We start from the raw sequence: 23,351 nt of genomic DNA, 5'->3' as shown, positions 1-23,351 counted from the left end.
GATATACTATATATTTATTCATTTACTGATAATAAATAAATCATTTCCATTATCCACTGTTTTTTTTTTTTTTAATTTACGGCAATATAATTTTACTTGTTTGCTATACATCTATTTAGTTTTCGTATCATCTGCGCACACAGTATGCATAAACATCTATATATACATATATATGTATATATATGTATCTATATATATGTATGTCCATATACATCATGTATGCCATTAATTTTATTGGTATACGTTTTTACTGTCGGCATGTCCGAACTTAATTGAAATCAAAATAAGAAATTAAATGAAATGCAAACACCCCACGGTGTCCATGCGCATACAATTGGCAGGCACTGTAAAAGGTGTCAGTGGAAATGAAAGGTTTTTGTTCATTTTTCGACATTTAATTAGCTGTGGCGTTCGATTTCGATTGCGTTTCCTGTTCAAATATGGGAACGAAACTCTTATTATTTATTTATGTAGGTAGAAATTATATATACATGTGTGGGTGTATGGATAAGGAAATGGTTGGTTGCATATGCAATCTGAATCGCTCTGCCATAAAAAAATCACACACTCTGAATTTTAATTTTAATTTTTATGCACATATATTCAAATGGGAATGTTGTCCAAGCCCCACTCCTGGGCAGGACTCATAAAAAATTCATAGATGTGCTTTGGGCGGCTTTCTAAGTGCCGCCTAGGAGACCTTGCCTCGTCCCCGGAGTCTATCCCACAGAAGGGCAGCCGGGCAGGAGGGGACTTTTGTCAAGTTTTGCACATTTCGGAATCGCTTTTGGCAAAGAGAAAGATTAATCCAAGCTGACATTTTAATTAATTTATCCGACTATTTCTTGTTAATAGTTTTGTGTTGATTTTGCATTTACAACGTAAACTAAAATGTCAAACATATAAGGCCTTAATCAAATAAATACCTACGAATGAATCTCACAGACAAAGAACCAAACCACATTGTACATTTTTGGGGAAAATGTTGCAGAAACACACGACACAAATCAATTTGCATAAGGATGGAACTTTCCAACTTTTGAGATTGAGAGAAAACTTTGCTTTTCACTGCCCTGTAAACGAGCCGAACATGGGGTATATTGAGTGCAGAAAGCAGAAGGAGCTGTCTGCATTAAATGTACGTAAATACGTAACTAAGTATAGCATCTAAGAAATAGGTTGTTCTGTTAACAGGTTGTTATGAGATATACCTGATATACCCTTATATTCCCTTAAATTTAAAGAATTGTTTAAGGCGAAAACTTTCTCTCTAAAGTTCTGATACAAGGGCACGGTACGGTCGAGAGTCTTTCCTCTATGGTCGTGAGGCTGTGTGTTTAATTTGAAATTCAAATTTATGAAACTGCAGTAGAAGCAGAGCAGTGCTTGATTTCCCACTGTCCATATATGTGGCCGGGTGCGGGCGGCCCATTCTGCCACTTCACTCCAAAATTTGTGGCATTTTCTTGATGCTTTAACAATTAGATAGCCTACTTTTTGGGGCGCCACGAGCACACACATACACACATGCATATTTTTTTGGCTCTACTTTTATGTGGTGCCGGATACGAGCATGAATGAAAAAGGAGACTGCAGGAGACGGTGGCAGCTGCTCGGCTGGAATCAAGTTGTTGGCACAATTAGTAGGGGCGTGTCGGTTGGAGGCGAGGAGGGGCGTGTCAGTTGCGGCTTTCATTATCGAAACGTGCCTCATTTCGTCCATGAATGTTGAGCAAAATTAATTGCCGCCAGGCAGGAGAACGGCCCCCTGGCACACCCTCCACTGTCTGATAAGGATGGCCCGAAGTTTTGTTTGAATGATTTCATTAAGATTATTTTTGCCAACAAAGGATCTGGAAAATTATACATAATTTATAATTAGCAGCGACCGAATGCCGTCTGTTTGCTTTCGGGTGCCCTGTTTATGGAGATTCTATTGAAAAGTTTAATTATGATTTTTGTGTATTTTTTAAATGTTGCCAAAAGTTTCGTATGTACATGGGCCATAAATGGGTTCTTCCTGCCTCAGTTTCGAATTAAAATTGAAGTAGGACTCAAAGCCAAAGTGCTGGTCGGTCTGCGAAGCAGGAAGAGAGGGGCAGCCCCGGCGGAAAATGTTGTACAATAAAAGTTTAATGAATTACAATTCACGCTGGGCGGTGGGCGGATGCCGTTGGCGTGGGCTTCGGTTTCGGGTGTGGACTTGCCAGCTGGTAATCCATGGGACAAACAGCGAAAACAGAAAACGAATCAAAAAGCCAAAAGGAAATGAAAATATGTCGACGGAAATGAGCATTGACGCCGTCCGATGACTGTGACCCAGAGTGCTGCACACCCAGACGGCCTTCCGCTCTTGTCTTGGTCAGAATCTCTTCCTTTGGTCAAGTAACATGCGCTGATTTTGCCAACGGAGTGGGCGTGGCTCAGTCTGGGACGGAACGGGGCCATAAGATGCCATTTCATCATTGTCAACAGCCGCAGAACGATCCAGCGGACGAACATCGAACAAACAATAAATATTGTTAACAATTTGTTTGCTCTGGCTGGGGAAATACGAATAGAAAGCCACTGCAAATATTTGCCCACGCCCGGGGCGGCCCAAAGCGGAAATCGTTTCCTCTAAGGAGTCGCACAGAGGCAGAACGAGGCAGAACGAGAGAGCGAGTAAGAGTGGGTAGCCTTGCAAAACCCTTCGGGGCAATAAATTATCATCATCAGCAAATGGCAATGTGGTTCCTCCCCCTGCTACTCCTTTCCCCACCCTCAGCAGACGTTAACAGTTTCCAATTGCCATCCGGCCCTGGCAGTGCTCCCAATCCTCGGGCCTAAACGGGTACGGCGCGGTGCGGTACAGCACGGACTGGTTGCTCCCGTTCTGGCCACGTAGGTAATGCGGCATTAATTAAATCAAGCATCATTAGGCAGTGGAGGGCGGAGGCGGAACTTGTGGGCGTGGCGCGGTTTGGAACTTAATGGGAATTATTGCATTTGGACTTGCAGCTGCACAGTGGTCAGCAGCACTTAAGCTTTGCATACTCAATGGATTGATTGATTATTGTAATGCTGCAGCAATCATTAATTTGTTCTATATTTGTAAACGGCAAGCAAAATAGGTAACGGATAAGTAATAAATGGCTTACTCGCTGTTCGCTCACTGACTGGTTCACTCTCAGTGTAAAATTACAAACGGAATAGGCGAGTAACGGATCCTCTCACTCGATCGTTTTCCGTCTCGCTGCATGTCACTCGCCCGACAGCTCAATGACGGCATTTGGCTGGCTTTCATTGAGCGATTTACGAAACTAACTTTTGCAATCAATTTGTGGCCACTGCCCGTCCGTTAAATCGAAAAAGCACACACAGGCACAAACCCGCCCAGTTCCTGCAGTCGTTGCGTAAAATACCATTTGCTGGAGCTGCTGCCTCTGTCCAAATGCGCATTCGAGTGTGTCTCGGTGTGTGTGTGTAATGTGCTCAATTGGCCATGCGAGAATCTAAGGTAAAATGATTTTTCAATAAAGCGACCCTGCGGCCAGGGCTTGCATAAGTAGCATACAGTCAAAAGCAGACTGCGAGAGGAGAGGGGAGGACAGCTATTTTTCGCCCTTTCGCTGTTTTGGAATCTTCTTTAGTGCATTGTCTCTCCGAACGGAATTTAGTGTGTGTGGGCCTGGCAGCTGGCCAGCAGTGGGAGAAGGAGAGCAAGAACATGAGCAGCCGCTGAGCTCGCGCTGCTGGTGGATGGTTGAACAACGGCGAATGCACTTGGCATACTCTCACACACACAGCCGCACACATCCACAAAGAGGCTCTATCGGAGCCTCTCACACGCAGCAGCCGTGTCGGCCTCGAGGGGCTTAGGCGGTGGAAGGCTCAGTGTGCGGACGAGCAGCCTCTTTATTGCCTCCGCTTGTAGCAGTCATTATTCACTTGCCCAGGGATTTGGCTGCCGCGAGCTCTTTAAATTTAATTTTCTAAATGTAATTCGATTCAAGTTGCTTTCACCGTTGGCCGTTTTTCCAGTTTGCTATTTTGCTATGCCTTTGCCCTCGCTCTTCCACTTTGGACTGTAGGCCGGCGAGAGGAGGGTCAAGCATTCTCAGAAAAAAAAGTGATGAAACACTAACAGAAAGTGCATGTTTTGCATATTGCTTTGAGCCCTCAACAAATATGTGAAAATGTGAAATTTCCTGCAGCCTGTTTTTGCGGGAAAATCAAATTTGCCGTCCTCTCCGCCGTCAGCCCCTGGCGGCTTTCATTTGTTGGCAACAATCGTCCATGAAAACAACAACTAAGCTTGACTAAATGCAATAAACTGACCAAGTACCGACCATTGCCACTGTTGCGGTGGCAGTTCGCAAACCAAATCCGGTACGTGCCACTCCCACAGCCCCAAATGCCCGCTTCCATGCCCCACTGAGCTCTGCCAACTCAGCTGAAATTTCAGCTCTTTCCAATTGTTGTTTCCTTTTTGGGGATACTCGTATACGACTATAAAATGCAATTTGCTCATTTTTGCATAACAGCCAACCATATTTCACTCTCCTCTCGCTTCGAGGGGTCCCCTCAACTCTTCACAATCAGAAATTGTTATTAAAGAACGGATTTAAGCCCCTAGTAGGAGTCGGTAGGGTTCTTGGAAGGATCTCTGGTTACTGTGTGGCAGGTGGCAGTTGGACCAAGCTCTTTGAAAATACCAGATGAAAGGAAGGTTGTCAACGCTTTGACAACCCACCCGTGCATGTGTTCACATGTCAAAGAATGCGCTTATCATACCCGGAATAGCTCTACGAAATTCACAAAATTCCCCCAAAAATACGTCCGCATGCTGGCCCCACTCTCACCTGAATTTACGTAAATGGACGCTCGGTCCCGGCGGCATCCAGCAAACTCAAATCGTTGAATGTTTCACAATTTTGCAACACTTGGCTGCAAGTGGCGTTAATTAAATCAAAATCGATGGCCACACGATGGTGTCCGGACACCCCGACGGGCTCTGGCTCTGGGTGGGCTGCTGGTGTGCCTGGGGATTCGTCCTGGGGCAGGTGGCAGTTCTGCTGGCAGTCCACTGCATAGCACAATGTCTGCTCGGGCCCCTGTCGCAATTGATGTTCCCTGGCAAACAGCATCTGCAGCTCCTCCACGCTGTAGTCGTAGTCCTCGTACTCATCGTCCATCAGCGACTGCTCCGAGTAGCTCTCGTCGTCGTCATCGCAATCAAAGTAGCCGCTCTGTTAACGATGGAGTGAACGAGTGAGTGAATGATTGGCTTACGCTTGTTCCATAAGGATCACCATCCTCCATCTTACCTGACAGTCCAGGCAGCGGCAGTTATCACAGAGGCTGCAACTGAGGCCCAAAATGTCGGCTGCCTCCTGGTACAGTTCGTAACTTGATTTGGCTTGCGTTTGCTCCTTCATGGAACTCTGATGTTGCTGCTGCTTTTGCTGCTCCCCCTGCTGCTGCTGCTCCTGCTGCTGCTGCTCCTGCTGCTCCAGCTGCGGGTAGTTGGTCAGTTTGTTGTTGTCCTCATTATGCATGCTCCAATTGTTCAATTTATTCTGCTGGCGGGCCCCAGCCCCAGTCCCAGCCCCGGTCCCAGTTCCACCTCCGCCTCCAGCTCTGGTTGGGGCTGGTCCAGCTTCCTGACTGTTGCTCTGATTTTTCAAGTGCCTGCCATTGTTGTTCCGCCCTTGCACGCCTGAGTGGCCCACAAATGATGATGCTGTCGACGTGCTGGCCGCTGAGCTGGGCTCCGCCTCATTGCTGTCGAGCATGGTAAATGAAAGTTTATTTAGCTTTTGGTTGACTAAACTAAACGCGCATCAAACGGCTGCAAGTGGAGCGGAAGGAGGCCAACGAATATGAAGTGGGTGTGCGAAGAAGAGCTGTACATTTGCTCGTATGTACATACTGCCAGCTAATGCAAATAAAGTGTGGAGGCTGGCATGGGCCTGAAAATCGCGTGTGTGAGAAACGAAACATATAAAACTTTCAAATACCCCCCGGCCAACACCACTATCCAGGGAGCATTTTCACTTCAGGCCATAATAAATTAATCCCCGGGTTTTTCCAAAGAGAAAACACCTTGGCCGCGGACAAGGAAGCTCCCGACCGGAGGCCATTAAAGAAGACCCCGAGCTCTTATCGGCATTAAAAAAAAAACTGCGGAAAACTGCAAATGCAAATTCTTGTAAAGGAAAAAGTTTTTGAAAAATGTCGCAAGTTATTTTGCAGCACAAGTTGATGGAGTCGTCATTCTTGTCGGCGTCGCGAAAGTTGATGAATGTGCGCTAAAGAATTTCACTAGTGATGTCGCCCTGTAATGAGACTGGCTAAGAGGCACGGGCCCAACACGGGGCGGAGGAGAGAGCATTTTTTCCCTCTGTTGACGTTTACTAATTAAATGTGCACCGGGTACTAATAAATCAAAGAAGAACCGCCCCACCAGGACCACGCCCTCTGAAACTGCAATTAATGAAATTTTCCCGGCCGTGAACGAACTTTGACATCATTATTGCAACAGGGGGGGATAAAGAGAGTCTGTGGCTGTGTGCCACAGGGAAGAGACACAAAGCGGGAGGAGGGCGACGCGCCACGAAAAGTTTTCGGTTCTTGAAAGTCGTGTGAGTGGTGATGGAAGGGCGAACAGGGAATGCAGCTTTGGCGGCAACTTTTCTCTTTTGGGGCCGCTCAAGTGTTGCCGTCTCGCATGCGTGCCCCACCCCCCCCGTAAAATATGATTATTGCACTTCAATATGTACAGTTATGGGAATCCATTGAGGCGTTCTGGGCCGGGGCCGGAGCCGCAGCCGGAACCGGAGACGGGCTGGCATGTTAATCAACTTTTGCGGATGGAGATGGGGGCCCACCACCCCTTAAAGCCGCTTTTGAGCGCCACTGCGTTCATATCGCTTGATGTTTATGGCTACGCGTTAATTTTTCAATTTCGCAAATGGCCGCATAAAAGAGCAGAGCCAGCGTGCAAATGCAGGGTGGCAGCAAGTTTGCTATGCGATGGGGGTCAGAACTTTTGACTTAATGAAGAATGCAGGAAAGTTTCGCTGAAACAAAGTATCTGCCGGACAGATAATTGAATGCAGGCCGGAGCCGGACAGGTCCTAGGAAAGTTCGGTACAGCATTTAGCGGGCCAAATGGCCATAAAGATGGCGCCAAACGGAGACAAGAAATGACCCCAAATGGAGGCCATAAGAAGTACACACAAATAGTGGAGATGACCCTTGATCGGGGCCATGATTAATTGAGAAGTAATCGATAAATAATGATAGTTTCCAGCAGTCTAAATTCTTCATGCCACCCATACATAGTTCCATTTATGTATGGGGCAGGGCAGTAATCGATAACTAACGATATTTTTGTTCATTTCCAATGGAACTTATTTCATTTTTCATCTTTGTGGAGTTAATGAGAAACCACTCTAGCGGCATGTGGCAGCAAACTTCGACGAAAATATCGTTTGTCCAATAAACTAGAAACTCCAAAAAGCTTGCCACGATTTTCAACGCCGCAAGATGCCCTACAACATTTATGAGAATTTATAAGTTTTTGGCCCAGCCAGAAGATGGCCTCACCTACAGACAAACACACACATACATGAATCCATGGCTGTAATACATACCCGATGTCTTCTCCTCCGTCATCCTCCGCTACTGGGGCGGCTGCTGCCGCAGCGCTCCGCCATTTTTCTTCTTCGAGAAATTTGAGAAACTTTGTCTTCTTGGCAATAAGCGTTGATTTGACATTGGTGCATTTCTTCTTGGCCAGCAGCGGCTGGGTGGCTGTGGGGTGGACTGGAGCACCTGCTGGGGGGCATACACCACTTGCACTTGCCACCGCCACCGCTACCGATGTGCTCTCGAGCGTGAATTCGCACAGGCTTCCTCCAGTTGCTGACAGGCAGCCATTGTTATGGACGCTCTCGTGGATAGTGTTGTTGTTGTGGATAGTGTTGTTGTTGTGGATGTTGCTGTGAGTGTGGGTGACATTTTGGCAGGCATTGCCGACACTGCAATTGAACAGTTTTTGCAGGGCCGTTGCTGCCGGTGAACACATTGTGGTTGACATTGATGTAGCGACAGGATTTACGTAGTTTGAAGCGCATCCTCCACCAGTTCCCGTTCTCGCGGCCGTTCTCCCTGCCGCTGTTGTGGCACTGCCAAAAGTTTTGAATTTATGCTGCACACCCACACCCGCAGCACTCGTGGAGCAAGTTGCCTCAATTGGATTCGCTGGCGCTCCTCCCGCTGCTCGGCCCTGGCTGCCATTTATTTCACGCTTTGTTGCCGCATATGTGCCCAAGTCCTGCCAAGGCAAGATAGAGTAGGAGACACGGTTGGACAGTTAGGCGGAGACGCAAAAGAGACAAAGGATCGTGATGCAAGTTTAGGACCCACATGCGGGCTCTACTACGGAAAACTTACCCCATATGCATTATAGCTGGCATTAAGCACATAAATGGAGTTGCACTGATAGACCATGTCGTCCATTGTTTGGGCTAGAGAGAGAGAGAGACAGAGAGGAGGAAAGCATAATAGCGCAAGAGAGAGTGAGATTTTCATAAAATTATGCAAATGTAACAGTCAAATCAAACAGCAGCAGAAGGCGCCTCCATGGTATACCAACAATAAGGTAAGGCAGTTCGAGAGAGCGGACTCTGCTCACGAACTGAACTGCCTTACCTTACTATTAGCATACCTTTGGTGCCTCTATCTCCCATCTCCATCTCCTGCTCGTCTTCGGCTGAGGGAGGGGGAGTAGAGCAAAGTGAAAATTTAATTTAAATTCTTATTGCTGCTGATTGTTCATGTATTGGTGCTTTTATTTATTGCTGCCTTACACATTGAACTTTCAATAAATTTGGTTTCTGCTGCTGCTGCTGCTGCTGCGCCGTCACAGCTCTGCGACAGCTGGCGTCCGGGCAGCGGTTTCTGGGCAGAGGCGGAAAGTGTTGATTTCTGTGAAGGATGATGGATCCCGTCCAGCTCCCGCTGCTGTTGGTGGTGGCAATCCAAGCTACAATTACCACCGCTGTACACGTCCAATTGAAGCGGAAATTTATGCGGCTGCTGGAGCGTGTAAACGTTGACGGAGCGTTTATCCTCGCCACCGCTGCTGCTCTTCTGCCTCCTCCCGCTGCCGGAGCTGAGCCAGCTCGTTAGCCACAGGGATTGGAAATCTTGAAACGAAAAAAAAAGAAAAACATAAGCAAATTGTGCTCCACTTTCTTTTGTGTTTTTTACCCCCAGATTTTGTCCGGTCCACGCACATTCAACTCCAGTTGCGGCGATGCGGAGGCATCGAAGAGAGAACGACTGCCTGGGCCGGCATGATAAAATTTCGTTTGAAAGGCAAGTTCATTGAAATGAACAGCCGCCTGCCGCAGTCCCAACCCGTCCCCCCCCTCCCACCACGTCGCCAACACGCAAAATAATCAAAATAATCCTTTTTTTGTTGGGATGGCTCTGGGCTTAGTTACGGAATCCGGATAGGACCGGACCCCACTATTGCTGGCTTTGGAGAGATTGTTGTTGTTGGGCTTAGTCCGGCGATTGTTTTCAGCTTGCAACAATTTTCACAATTGCGCCCCAATATACGCAATTTAATTATTGTTGCCGGTTGTCGGTTGCCGGGACAATGCGCCCAACGCAACGCATAACCATGAATCATGAAACTGTAATCCCTGGATGAGTGTGAACAATAATTGAAATGAAAATATGGCTCCGCACAATTGAAACGCCTTCTATTATTAGGTGTATGTTTTTAAGAGCTCAAGCTTTTAGCGCAAACGGTTCCGGCAAGGTTTTTCCTGAGAGCAGCGGACTTTGTTCCTCTCAAGGCAGCCTAAGCAATGCAACGCAGCTCCTGGCACGTTTGGAGTGGCCCCATTGGAGGCAGTAGACAAATGAATTGATGGGAAATCTCTCTGCCTCCAATCACCATTCCTTCGCAATTCGATCCTTAGTAGTTTCCCTTGCACTTGTACAGAATGTCCGTATATTTGAACTTCAATTTGTAAGGCGTTTAACATTTGTGTCCTTCTTCCCTGGACTCTTGTTGCTACAGACACACCTATAAATCCTGACGGCCACAGCTCTGGCGACCCCATTCATCAAAGTGTCAAAACAGCTGGTGAGCAAAAATCTTTTGTCATTTCCCAGCAGCCAAGCGGAAAGAGAGTCATGGTAGTGGGCGTCAGGACAAGAAAAAAACTTATGCATACGTGTTGGGAAATCAACAGAAAACAGAAGGAGAGGGGAGAGAAGAGAGAAAGGATTCGGTTCTGTGTTCTCCTTTGTGCTCGCTCGTTGAGCATCTCTAATGAGCGGCAATAAAGCAAATGTGATGGCAGGTGACGGACGCCCACACACACACGCACACATATCAAACAATTTGCACATTATAATTGTTGACACACTGTCCATGTGTGCGTGTGTGTGCGTGTGTGTGTGGAAGGTGCGCTTGTGCGTGCGTGTCATTAGTGGCAATCTGCTGGGAGCCAGAAATCCTGCTTTGATTCCATTTTATTTTTCGCCACCCACCACCCACCACACACCACCCTCCTCGTCTACTCAGGCTAATAATAAAACTTTTATTTATTTTGGGATTTTCGTCAACTGGTCGAAAGGCAAACAAAACAGGCCTACAGCAATAATAATAAGCCCCCAAGTAGAGCGAGGAATGGAGAGGCAGCACCAGAACCCGTGCCAGAACAACAGCCAGAAATGGAAAGCCAACCAGAACCAGTGGAGCATGGCATATTTGTCATAATCAGCGTTTAGGCATTGGCATAAATTTGAATGAGTGCGCAGAGAAAAGCAGAGAGTGGGAGAGTGGGAGAGTGGGAGAGGGACATATTATCCTTATCATATATTAGGCGCAGCACCACTGTCCCACTCCCCCTTCCACTCCCACTCCCACCTTAAAGCCACCAACTCTCCGCCAGAGATGAGCATCACTCCAGCGTTCACTGTCACAGTGACTGGCTCTGGACAATAGTGATTTGATGGGACGGCAAATTACCCGCAGAACAGGCGACTCCCATTACGTATCACAGTTCATGGACAGACCCCGACCTGCGATTGACAGCACTCTCACTCGCACTGCCAATGGGCAATCTCTTTGAGCAAATATTTGACAGAGCATTTTCGAGCACTGCAGGCGGTCGCGGAAAACTGAAAAATCAGGAATGCTGCCAGAGCAGAGTGTGCTGGGGAAGTCGCTATCTGGTCATGTCCATATTTGAGCAAGCCAGGGCGAAAGCGAAGCTTCTGGGCCATAAATTTGATGCGTGCATAAAAAATGTTATTCGATTTCCTTCGACACACATAAATATCTTTGCCTGGGTCACGTACGGCCAGGTGTCGGCCCTGGGTCCGCTCTCTGTTCTTGTCTTGGCCATATGCCCAAAATTCTTGGTAACAGGATGCCTCGAATGTAATGGAATCGAGTCCATAGGCTGCTCAGAGCTGTTTTCGTGTATTCTATGGTTTGTCCTTGTTTTGTTTTGTTAAATATTTATTGCATTTTGTTGATTTTGCAATGCCGAAATTTTGCCAAAACGCTTTCCACATCTCATAGAGGAATATTTTTATATTCCATTGTATTTTTTTGGTATTTTTCCGGTCTGTTTTGTATGCGATTGCATAATAATATCGTTTGCGGAATGGCCCACAATGGCAATAAATTAACATTTTATATGGCATGTTCTACCCTCAGTTGGCGCCTCCACTATACAGTTGGCTAAGCCTTTTATGGCGCGATTACCGAGATGAAACATTTCTGGTATTCCAATAAGCAGTTATTCAAAGCGGTACCGAAGTCATCGCCTCAATCGGGTAAGGATGATGTATGGATCCGAAACCGAGTATCCATGAGAAGTGCCTTATTGAATGTTGCATACTTGATGGCGCAATGGAATCCTTCACCATGTATAATTGGAGAACGAATGCAGAAACCAAATACAACGTTTCACCACTTGTTTATTTATTTTAATTATGAAAAACCTACAGCAAAAGAGCAGGCAAACAAGCAAAACAAATCAAAATGTAAGCTCTTAACGGCAGGATAACCAGGAGGGAAGAACAAGCACCAGCTCTGGTAAGCTCCGAGGCATCTGAAGAGCATACATATTTTACATATATTCAGCTTGTTCTTATTTGTGGACAGCTGGAGAACACTTCAAGTGGGGGAGCACACGAATACATACGAATAACAGGCGAAAGAAGCCGTTAGAGCTAAAGGAATATTCCAATGGCTTCCGCAAAACACACACATGCCCTAAGCAAATGTTTTCTCCTGTCGCGAGAGCGTGTATCCTCCATTATCCGTTTTTGATTGGAGAAACACACAAGAATTTGGCCTAATTAGAGTCGAAATGTCAAAATATTTACCCTGCTTGTGTGATTTGCCCCCGAAACTGGACATCGCAGATATCCATTGGGGAAGAGCAGGCAGGGAAGTGGCCTCAAGGAGACAGTTCTCTTTCAAGTTTGCGGGCGGCACTTGACTTGCAATGAAAAGGCCGCAGCAGAGAATGGAAAAAGAACACGAAAACAGAATCGTGAACAGCAAAGAACAAGGCAGAGAACATTAAATTCAAATGGTGATGGCTGCAAAAGAAAGAAAAAACTGGCTTCAAGTACATGGCCATTTCAGCTTTCTCCTCCTTTTTCAGGCTCCCCTCCCCCTCCCTGTACCAGTGTAAACACATTCGAAATCCAATGGAATAGAGAGAATATAAAGATTTAAATCCCGGTCTTTCCACAGCAGACAAAATGTTTGCCACCAATAACAGAGCCAGCAAGGATCCCAGCAGACGCCTTCACCCAAGGTATACTAATAGTACGGTTAAGGTAGAGTCCGGTCTCCGGGCAGTATATTTTATTGCTCGGTTGCAGTACTGATGTCACTGGAGTATATAAAACCGATTTAGTAATCATACAATTGCAATTAGCTAACTGCCTCGCCTTGCCTTACCTTATTATTATTACACCTTGACCCCACTCAGCTGAGCCAACAGCTTAAGAGAGAGAAATAGAGAGAAATCTGAGTGGGATTGATTTAGCTGTTCTTTGATATTTCCCCTTCAAGCAGAATTCGCAGCGCCGCAGCAGAACTCGAAACAGATTAGCATGCTTACAGATAACTGTATTTGTCCCACGTCCGCCCCTCCTTTCCAGCGGTTCGCTCTCCTCCAGAGCAGTGCAATAATTTCTGGTTAGACTCTCACTAAATGCAAGCAAATTTTGTCATTTGCCGGAGACGTGAGCTGATTGCGTAAGGAGTTTCGGGGATTGGACCGAGACCATAAACGTCTTCGCCTCCTCCCACATTAGTGGGGGCGGGCCGGACTGGATACTGAGACCAACCAGTGATACACAAAAGTTTTCCAACCTGCTAAACTCTCTGAGCAATTTCATTATGCCTACACCACTCGAACACACATACAAGCGTATTACATAAGCATGCATACATATGTACATATATATAACTCTAAGGAGATGCATTAAGTGACAGAACTTTAATTTCTGTGTCTGAAGCCCGACTTCCCTTTAAGGGTCTCGAAGAAGAAGAGAAAAACAAAGACGCAGATCCCAAGCACGTGCCGCCTGCTGCCGCCAAGTCCTTTATAATAAATAGTTGAGTCACTTAAGGGGATTAATGTTGAAATTAGTTTATGCCAATAAGATTAGCCATGACATGCCAAATGCCAACTGAATCTATTTATGCATAGTTGGATTTTCCATTAGCTCCCCGAACGCCCACACCGCACATACCCACAGTACACAGTAATTGGAATAACATTATCATTTTTCTATCATATCAGCGTGCTATCAGGGACTTCCATTTCAATCCCGACAAGGCAACATTTCGACCAAAAATGAAATTCGTTTGCTATTTGATATATGTATACACATGTATAAAATATCTCGAATTAGTCTCTATCCATCATATGCTCTATTTTGCTCTCTTCCGCTCAGAAATGCAAAAGTAAACAGTAAGCAAAGTAAACAAATGGATAATGAAATAGCTGTATATATATGTACATATGTAGGTTTATTTGACTCTCCAAAAATATGTTGGGCAGCGCAGTGTTCGATCCACAAACAGTCTGCCTCTGACGTCTCTCTCTAGCACACAGATTTCTCATTTTGATGACTCCAGAACTAAACTTCCAAGAGGGAATCCACTAAAACATAAGAGTATGTACCTTTTAGTCGATCGAAAGGGGTATTTTATGCTGTGGCGCTTCTTTCTGGTTTCATGATAAGAACGGAACTCTTATACCAGAATTTCTTTGCTGTTTTTCTGGCTACCTTTTCATTTTACTCTACCAAACAGTTTTGATTCTCTTCTTTCATATTTATTTCATACTCCAACACGCTCATGCTAATTGATAAGTCAACACGCTCTCTATCGCTCTCTCTCTCTCTCTCTCTCTCACTCTTTCTCGCTCTTTCTCGCTCTTTCTCGCTCTTTCTCTCTTTCTGTGTTGCCCTGTTCACGAACACATGCTCAAACTTTGCCGGTTCTGCTGCTTGCCGACACACAGAAAGCTTCGTATATAACAGAAGAGAACAAACATTGTGTATTTCAGTGGCGTTTCAGCATTCGGCTAAGACGCTTTTCTAGTCTTTGGAGGTATCCCCCATACGGTTTGGCGCTCCAGCACCGCACCGCACCACTCCCTCCGTCCTCCTGTGAAATGGCCTTCGAGGTGCTGTTGGCCCTTGGGGCGCTCATCGGTTTCTTGCTGTACAAATGGGCCGAGCCCCCGGTCAGATTCTTTTTGAAGCGGGGCGTGGTCCATGAGGCGCCCGTTCCACTGTTGGGAAATATTCCGCTGGCCGTGCTGATGGGCAAAGCCTCCTACCTGAAGCACAGGTATGGTAGATGCAAACAGAGATACCATGAATGATAACTTGATAAACTCTCTCTCCAGCATCGCGGTGCACATGCGTCTGAAGCAGCACAAGGTGTACGGCGTCTTCAACCTGCGCGACCCGCTGTTCTTTCTCTCCGATCCGGAACTCATCCGGCAGGTGGGCATCAAGAGCTTCGACAACTTTGCCAACCATCGAAAGGGCCTCGGCGACGCGGGCGGCGGTGCCAACGACAGCGTGCTGTCCAAGAGCCTGCTCTCCCTGCGCGACCGACGCTGGAAGCAGATGAGGAGCACATTGACTCCGACCTTCACCAGCCTCAAGATTCGTCTAATGTTTGAGCTGATTCAAGTCTGTAACGTGGAGGCGGTGGCCTACATCGAACGAAAGCTGGCAGAGGATGGAGCCACAGAGCTGGAGCTAAAGGATTTCTTCACACGCTATACGAACGACGTGATTGCCACTGCTGCGTTTGGCATCCAGGTGAACTCCTTCAAGGACCCCAACAACGAGTTCTTCTCCATTGGACAGCGGATTGCGGATTTTAGTCTCTGGGCTGTCCTCAAGGTGATGCTTTTCATCCTGCTGCCCAAATTGATGAAGGTATGCGCTGATCTGACTTTATTGTAGATATCTCACTGATCCCTCTTCAATGCCAGGCCCTTCGGGTATCCGTGATGGACATGAACAATGTGGACTACTTCAAGAAGCTGGTGTTTGGTGCTATACAGTACCGTAAGGAGCACAACATCATACGCCCCGACATGATTCAGCAGCTGATGGAGGCGCAGCGCCTGTTCAGAGCGGAACAGGAGGCATCGCAGGAGACGACCACGCAGGAGGATCGTGCCGAGTTCAACGATGAGGATCTGCTGGCCCAGTGCCTGCTCTTCTTCTCCGCTGGTTTCGACACGGTGGCCACTTGCCTGAGCTTCACCAGCCACGAGCTGTTGATGAATCCCGAGGCGCAGGACAAGCTGTATGAGGAGATCATGGCAACGGAGGAGCAGCTGGGGGGCAAGCCCCTGGACTACGACACTCTCATGGGCATGAAGTACATGGACTGTGTGGTCTCCGAGTCCCTGAGGATGTGGCCACCGGCATTCGTCCTGGATCGCATGTGCGGCTCGGACTTCGAGCTACGCGACGAGGAGGGAAAAGTCGTGCTGACCCTCAAGAAGGACGAGCTCATCAACATTCCCGTCATTGCCCTGCACCACGACCCGGACAACTTCCCTCAACCCGACGAATTCCGCCCGGAGCGCTTTGACGATGACCACAAGCACGAGATCAAGCCGTTCACCTACCTGCCCTTCGGCATCGGCCAGCGCAGCTGCATCGGCAATCGCATGGCCCTGATGGAGGTCAAGGCCCTGCTATATGGCCTGGTCCGTCGCTTCCGACTGGAGCCTGCTGAACGCACCACGACGGACATGATGGGGAACATTGCCGGCTTCCGCATGATGCCCCGGGAATTGTTTTGGTGCAAGTTCGTGGCCAGGGTGGATGGAGAGGCAAAAGTCCAGGAGTAGTAATTAATGAATGGCCCCAAATGGGCATGCAAGGGGGCCCACTGCCCTTTTTGACTTATAAATAATAATACAATTGAAAAACACAAAAAAACGAATAAAATACCCTGGCAAAGGGTAGTGCTTGAAGTGCAGAAGAGGGTTGTACAAAGAAGAAGAACGATGAGTCCACAAGGGTATGTGAGGATTCGGCTTTCCGCCCTTCTTTCCTGTTCGCTTTGTCGTTGACAAAGTTGACAAATTTGTCGCGGCAATGCTTCACTTTCCACATTTTTCGGTTTGTTTTATGTTGCTCCTTTGGAGGAACGTGTCGCTGTCCGAGATTCAAAGTCTGGGGCGGGCGATGCGCCCCGTCATAATACTGTCAGGGCGTGACGGGGTCCCCAGCAACATCAGCAGCAACGACAGCAACGACAGCAACAAGAGATGCGGCATGGGATGCGGTCGTACCGCAAACAACAAAAGCAGCACAAAGAGAGAGAGAGAGAGAGAGAGAGCCAGTAAAGTCATGTGAGTGTCGTGCCACGCCTTGTTTATGGGTGGAGGAGAGCATAGGTCAGAGGGAAGCGGCAACATCAGCAGAACAAACACACACGACACCCACCCACGTACGTACACATAGGACATTAAGGATTATTTATTGGGAGTTATTTTTCAGGCGGCATTAAATTTTTTGCCACAGTATGAATTATATTACACTTGTGTCATAAACTGTACCGTGAAAAGAGAGAGTGGGGTGGCGAAAGTAGCGACGGAGACTGACAAGCATTCTTCACCTCACGCTCCCCCGCCATTGGCACGCCATCGATTGACTCGGAAAAGTATGCTGTAAAGCAGGGCAAGATAATTAAGCCCAATCTTTGCTCAATGGTCGTTCCTCCCGTGTAGGCTAACTGGAGGCTCGAGGTCCATGTCGTTGTTTGGGGAGTTTATAAGCGATAGGGCGAAATAAAGCTAGATAATTTCGCCAGACAATTGTGATCCATCAAATATTGTCGTAGTTCTCGCCAATGTGTTTTTCTATATTCTTCTGTGAACGCATTGAATGGCGGAAGAGAGGACTAGGGATCATAAACCAAGCAGCAGTTCTCTGCTTGCCAAGATCCTTTTCATATCCCCATCAAATTTAATTGATGAAGTTTCTGTCTGGTCCCTCCATCCTTTGTATGTGACCCCCCTGGGCCTGTGACGCTCATTTGACGACCCTGGAGCTTGGGTCAAATCCTGGACACGCCTATGGTCATTAAGCTGGCACCCGAAAGCAATAAAAAAGCAAAGGCAATTACCAGATATGGCCGTTGAGTACACCCTCACACTCACACACACACACACAAGCAATTATTCACACAAAGTAACACACGTAATTAGTTGCATACAACCGTGGGGCAGGGGTAGGGGCCAGGGAAGGGGAAGGGGCAGGGTGAATACTTTCAGCGCGGCTAGAATTAGTTGAATGTTTTTTTATTGGCCACCTTGTTGTTTCTGGGAGATTGAGTCGCATGTGGGCGGGCGGTAGTGGGTAGTAACCTGCAACAAAGCTGCAGGCAATCCTTAGCATACTAAAGCAGGAGGCGAAAGATGAGTGTAAGTGTGTGTGTGTAAGTCTACCACAATATTTGCTCAAAAATAAGGCAAAGGGAAAGGCAAAAGTAAGGGCAACGGCAGTGTCAGTGGCAACGGTAAAGTGGAATTAAAGCGAAAACCGAAAAGTTTCGGAGATGCTGCCGGGGATAACTAAGCAAACGTTTTGCGGTTCTTTCCCCGCACCGCTCGTTTTATGTGGAAACTTTTTGAGCTTCCCAGGCCGCCGACGCGCCGACGGGCATTTCTCTGGCAGCTTCAAGCTTTTGTCTGTATTTGAATGTTGCCCTGTCCTGTCATCGCTGTGCGTGTGTGTGTAATCTTGAAATGCCAGCGTAAACATCATAAACTGTGGCGACACACACACACCCACACCCACGCACACGCACCGAGGCACAGAAAGTTCCGTTTCTATTTCTATTTTACTTTGTTTTGCTTTGTTCACAGAAACCTTATCAATCAATTCAGCGCACACTCTCCCACACACACAAACACACAAAGAGAGAGTGAGAGAGAGAATGAGGGGTGAGGTTGAGGGATATATCTGGGATATAGAGCAGAGGTCATAAAGAAAGTTTGGCGCCACGACCGCCAGACGCCTGCAGAAGCATTACATTCTCTCATTCTGTCCCGACTAGGCGACGACCGTCGGCAGACACAAAAAACAACGAACAGAGGAATAAAATAAAAATGTGAAATGTGGCCAAGGAGCAGATGAGAATGGAGTGGGTGGATAGGGAGAGTGCAGAGATATAGGAAGAGTAGGAGCAATGACGGCGATACAATGATAATGCCAAGAACAATAACAAGCTACGAACAAGGCGAAGGCGAAGACGGAGAAGCAGTCGAAGGCGACGGCGAAGACTTCTGTCCTGGGAACAGACGGCGGAGCAGTCGAAAGGCGAAGGAGCAGCAGAAGTAAACGGCAATGCCGAAGCAGCAACCAAAAGAAAAAGCACAAGGACAATTCTGAGCATTAACAATTTGGCAAACTGTCGCACTGGAGTGTTCCCTTTTCCCTTCTCTCGCTGGCACCAACACCCACCGCTGCTGCTGCCGCTGCTGCTGCCGCTGCTGCTGCGATGCGTTTTGCGATAAGCACGAAGCGATAACATTTAGAGCGTATGTGTGTGCGTGTGTGTATGACAAGTGTTCTGTTCTCCATGGCTCCCCATAGAGGGGAGCGTCTAATAGAGATGGGAGCGTGACATGTTCTAGGCGATGAAATTCGACTCGAAACATCAATTTAAAGGCCAAATACATAGAAATGGTAATGCAGGAAAGAGATTTGATTATCATTATTATCTATGAGCCTATAAATCAGATACGATATTTGTATAATGATTAAGCTAAACGAGTATGATCGGGATGGAGACACCAGCTCATATTGAATCCAATTAAATGGCATGTCATTGTTCCATTCCATTTCCCCCAACCACTTGAGCATTTTTACAGTTGTTCCCGCATTTTGGTCTGCTCCTTTTCTACTTATCCTGAGATACGTATATTGTATATAAATAAGAGGAGCACGTCTTCCCGTCTGCGCCCGGAGAACGTTGTTAACGTCTCTTGAATTCGGTGTAAGCAAGTTTTCCCCCATAAGGAAACACACAGAAAGCACAAAAACGAGAAAGAAAAGCATAATTTGAAGAGTGCTCGAAGGGAAAGTTTCTTGTGTCGTTGGCAAGTTTGCGAGGACAAGTTGCAAGTTTGCCATCTCGCCTAAAGCCCAACCAACCGCCGACATAATGCTGCCTCATGCCGTATGCACCTGCATCCGGCTCCCACCGTCCGTATGTACGATTATAGGTATGATTTGTATGTGTGATTTGAGAGCGAATGCAATTGCCTGTGAACAGAAAACAAAACCACAAAGTACCCCGCAAAAGTGTGCTACGAGCATCAAGAGATTCTCCCATCTGCTGACGAGTATTTATTCCCCCGCGCGTGAAATTTAATTAGCGAAGCGACGACCATTCTAGATATTCAGTGCGGAATTAACAGAGGGAAACAGCTTGGAATGCGGCTCCGACCCCACTTCCTGCGAAGAGCAGAGCTTGGCTGAAAGGAATCTCGAGTCCCAGAAATAGCTGACATCAGCATTACATCCGCTCCGCTCTGCGCTCTGCGCTCTGCTCGCTCGAAACAATGCCAACTGTCCAAATGCCTTGGAGTTGCTCTTCCGCTCTTCCGCTCTCCCACTCGCTTTCCCTTCCTGTTTTGCTCCTCCAACAGCTGACGCCCTGTCTCTGTCTTATCCCTAACATCTCACCTAACCTTTAATGAGGCAAGTAGTAGCTGGCTGGCGGCAGGTGAGAGAATTCTGCCGAAGGGGAGAAGTGCAGAAATGAAAGGAAAGGAAAGGCAAAGAAAGGGAAGGGAAGGGAAGCGTAGGCTTAACTTACTTTTTAGAAAATCCGCCAGCGTCGTGAAGTCGTTTATTTCAACTGCGTTTTCAGACGTAAATGAAGTTAAGTTACCGTTGGACCGCCCGCTGGCGGTGTCTCTTTCTCGTACTTCAACTTTAACTTTCTTAATTCTCTTTTCGGCTTTTGCTTCTCTCGCCTTTGGTGTCGCTGCTGCTGCTGTTGTTGTTGTTGTTGCTTCCTCTCTGTCCTACAGCAGCAAAAGTGCGCATACAAATTAAAAAGAAAGAAAACGCTATTGCTGATAGATAGGGAGAGTCGTCAGAGGGGCAGATAAGAGAGAGGACAAAGAGACAGATAGAAAGGAGACAGCTCTGGTGAGACAGATTCTATTTTGTTGCTTTTTGGTGTTTAGCACCTGGAAAAGGGTTCGGGAATGGTCGAAAGATACGGCGACCCACTCGCAATTACATGCAGATGATTTCTGTACGAATCTGTGGGACATTTCTGCCTGCGGTCCCCCCGGGGACGGCCGAATCTCCAGGCTAATTCGAATCTTTGAAGCTAATTCAGATTAAGTGTTATTTTGGGGTCCTCTGCAGCTGGCTCCGCTAATGTGCCTGTGCCCCGAAACAGCAGGCGATGCTCTCAATGCCCTCGTCTGTGTTAATGTCTCTGTGCAGGTGTGACAATAAGTACAGTTAATGACTGGCCAGGCGACAGCTGAGTGTGAGTGCCGTTACTTGTACTCTTGCAGAGGATACTTGAGGAAAGGCATCAGCCACAGGCTGTTGGGGACGACTAAAATCGGATCACTATATCATGCCTCTGCCATGGTATAAAAGTCTTCATTGAAACGATCGCCTCGCAGGCGTATCTATGGCTTCAGACTACAAAACTTTAGCTCCTTTATGGTTTTACTTTAAAGCGAAGTGCCAACCATCTTCTGAAATCATTTTGTGGCTTTCAACTTACATTTTTGGCTACGGATATTGCGCCAGCTGTTGGCAGCTGCACTTTAGGCCAAAAGGCAAATACAGCTAATTTGGTCAACTGTAAAATGCCACGGGGCTAGGTAATATTGGGTATAATATCTCTGGCCAAGGCCAGAACAGCGATGGGAGAGCTACGATAATAAATAAGAAGCGTTGGTTCCCCTCGCTGAAAGGGAAGCTGGGGGAGCACTTAATAGTTGCCTTGCGTATCCATTAAGTAAACATGACTCGCTAAGCTGGCGATGGGGCATGGAGAGAGTGATAGGGAGGTAGGTAGAGAGAGGGAGAGTGGGGCTTGTAAGTGTATAAGAACTGCGGCCACGGCCACACTGTCAATATATGTACAAGGGGGGATTGTTTGGCTTTAGAGCCTGTACAGAACCGAAAAAGCAACATCAAACGACGGGAACAGCCGAAAAAGGAGGAAGACAAACGAAACGAATTTTGTGTGTCTTTGTGTGTTTCTTTTCTTCTTCTTGTTATTATCCTTGTTGTTTGGCGCACGAATGCGTATAAACGCTGAATATTTAATAAATGCAAAAAGGGATGTGATACACACACACACTCGTGAGTGGGTAGAGTTTCCGTGCACACAGAGGCCTGGCCGCCTCAGAGAATTGCTTTTGCTCATTCGCTGATTATAGCTGATGGGGCAATGGGGCAGATCGGGGAGCGGCGGCAATGTTTTGTAGTGGAAACTGTGGGGCACAAAATGCTTTTGATATTTTATTCATGCTTCCCCAAAGCTCCCATTGCTGTCAATTGGTATTAGGACATCATAATTTATTGATGAACGAGAAGCAAACGCAGCAAAAGCAGCCAATAGAGGCGCGGGAGCAACGACAACAACAGCAGCCACTGGGGAGTATTGTAAGCGGCTTAGACCATTCGGCCGATCCGGAAATCGTTTATAATTCGCATTCAGTGTCGGTCGTTTCGATTCAAAGCCAAAGAGTCAAGCGCACAATTAACGAGCATTCAGCACACCGAGACGCACACAAACGAACCGTTGCCTCACTCAATGGATGGCTCACACGACGTATACGTAATATTTGGGATCTACAAAATCAACCGCCAGCACGTGCACTGTCCTCGCCGTACTTGATTCAACTGCCACATGCCACAGAGCTGGGATGCTGTCTGGCCTGCCGACGATTCGGACTCCGATTTCGGAGCGATTTGTGCGAGCTGCATGCAACTCGTGGCACTGGGCCACTGGCACACGCAGCCAGCGCGCAGGCGCGGTGAGAGTCTCCGTTACCCACTCCATTGCACGTGCCACTGGGACAGGACTACTCGTAGTGTGAAAATGTTTCAGAATTAATATGCAGAAGTGTCCCTGATGACGGCGCCTAGACGGGACTTGCCGTCGTCATTGATAGATTGTCGTAATGAAATGCAAATTACTTGTCAATAATTTTCTGACAACTTGCAGTTCTGGGAGTCCTTTTGGAGGTAAAAGCCCCCCATCTATGCTAAAGCTAGTTATCAATGGGGTTAAATGATGTATGGGATGGGCAGGGTGCCCCACCTCCGGAGTAAAAGTCATCAGATAATGGTCGGAGAGCTTAAATAGCCCTTGAAACGTTGTCCTTTAATGGGAATAGTTTCCCAATTAAATTCGGCGAATCCTTGGCAAGAGATAATCCAAAAACAAAACAAAGGTAGCTGGACAAAGAGACGTCCAATTGGCATTTAATTAATGCTCGAGGCATATTTATCCCCCTCATTCGATGCCGGATATCGGGTCAGGCCTAATAATTTGTCCCCTTGTGGCTGGTGTCGAACGAGTCAGAGAGATATTTATTTATGCGAATTCCATGGGGCAAGCTCGTAAATCTCTTGCCCCCTGCGCGACTGCAGATGCATGGCCGAGTATTTATGGCAGCGACTATTACACACTTTATTATTATTATTAATATCGGTCCCCGTTCGCGTACAATTGAGTGGAGCACGGCTGCCAGTGCCATAAATTG

The 23,351-nt window shown here is 47.1% G+C and overlaps 2 protein-coding genes across 6 annotated transcripts; one reads left to right on the top strand and one right to left on the bottom strand.

The window, feature by feature from the left end:
• Nucleotides 1-207: 207 nt before the first annotated feature.
• Nucleotides 208-22,449, bottom strand: LOC6600966 (probable nuclear hormone receptor HR38). 5 transcript variants are annotated; one of them, XM_026986164.1, is made up of 7 exons: nucleotides 20,420-20,681; nucleotides 8,859-9,197; nucleotides 8,443-8,516; nucleotides 7,641-8,323; nucleotides 5,310-5,766; nucleotides 4,845-5,231; nucleotides 208-430 (listed from the first exon to the last, which is right to left on the bottom strand). In XM_026986164.1, the coding sequence occupies exons 2-6, from the start codon at nucleotides 8,860-8,862 to the stop codon at nucleotides 4,851-4,853; spliced, it is 1,599 nt and encodes a 532-aa protein (XP_026841965.1). In that variant the 5' UTR covers nucleotides 8,863-9,197; nucleotides 20,420-20,681; the 3' UTR covers nucleotides 208-430; nucleotides 4,845-4,850. The 5 variants fall into 5 exon arrangements, with proteins under 5 accessions (XP_026841965.1, XP_026841966.1, XP_026841964.1 ...); XM_026986165.1 differs by lacking the exon at nucleotides 208-430 and adding an exon at nucleotides 1,843-1,853; XM_026986163.1 differs by lacking the exon at nucleotides 208-430 and adding an exon at nucleotides 22,383-22,449 and having other exon boundaries at nucleotides 2,387-5,231; nucleotides 20,420-20,630.
• Nucleotides 14,642-16,569, top strand: LOC6600967 (cytochrome P450 9c1). The gene is made up of 3 exons (XM_002025969.2): nucleotides 14,642-14,905; nucleotides 14,964-15,507; nucleotides 15,564-16,569. The coding sequence occupies exons 1-3, from the start codon at nucleotides 14,727-14,729 to the stop codon at nucleotides 16,434-16,436; spliced, it is 1,596 nt and encodes a 531-aa protein (XP_002026005.1). The 5' UTR covers nucleotides 14,642-14,726; the 3' UTR covers nucleotides 16,437-16,569.
• Nucleotides 22,450-23,351: the final 902 nt, after the last annotated feature.

This window comes from Drosophila persimilis, unplaced genomic scaffold, assembly GCF_003286085.1.
Source record: "Drosophila persimilis strain 14011-0111.01,24,50 unplaced genomic scaffold, DperRS2 tig00000002-arrow-pilon, whole genome shotgun sequence".
In the NCBI taxonomy this organism is placed as follows: Eukaryota; Metazoa; Arthropoda; class Insecta; order Diptera; family Drosophilidae; genus Drosophila; species Drosophila persimilis.
This window is presented reverse-complemented; position numbering and strand designations above follow the sequence as displayed.

Coding starts and splice junctions, on each gene's coding strand:
- LOC6600966 (XM_026986163.1), bottom strand. Junction 8,324..8,442: donor CCAGCTATAATGCATATGGG/GTAAGTTTTCCG, acceptor TTGCCTTGGCAG/GACTTGGGCACATATGCGGC. Junction 5,767..7,640: donor GACGGAGGAGAAGACATCGG/GTATGTATTACA, acceptor CATGCTCGACAG/CAATGAGGCGGAGCCCAGCT.
- LOC6600967 (XM_002025969.2), top strand. CDS start 14,727: ATGGCCTTCGAGGTGCTGTTGGCCCTTGGGGCGCTCATCGGTTTCTTG. Junction 14,906..14,963: donor GCCTCCTACCTGAAGCACAG/GTATGGTAGATG, acceptor CTCTCTCTCCAG/CATCGCGGTGCACATGCGTC. Junction 15,508..15,563: donor TGCTGCCCAAATTGATGAAG/GTATGCGCTGAT, acceptor CTTCAATGCCAG/GCCCTTCGGGTATCCGTGAT.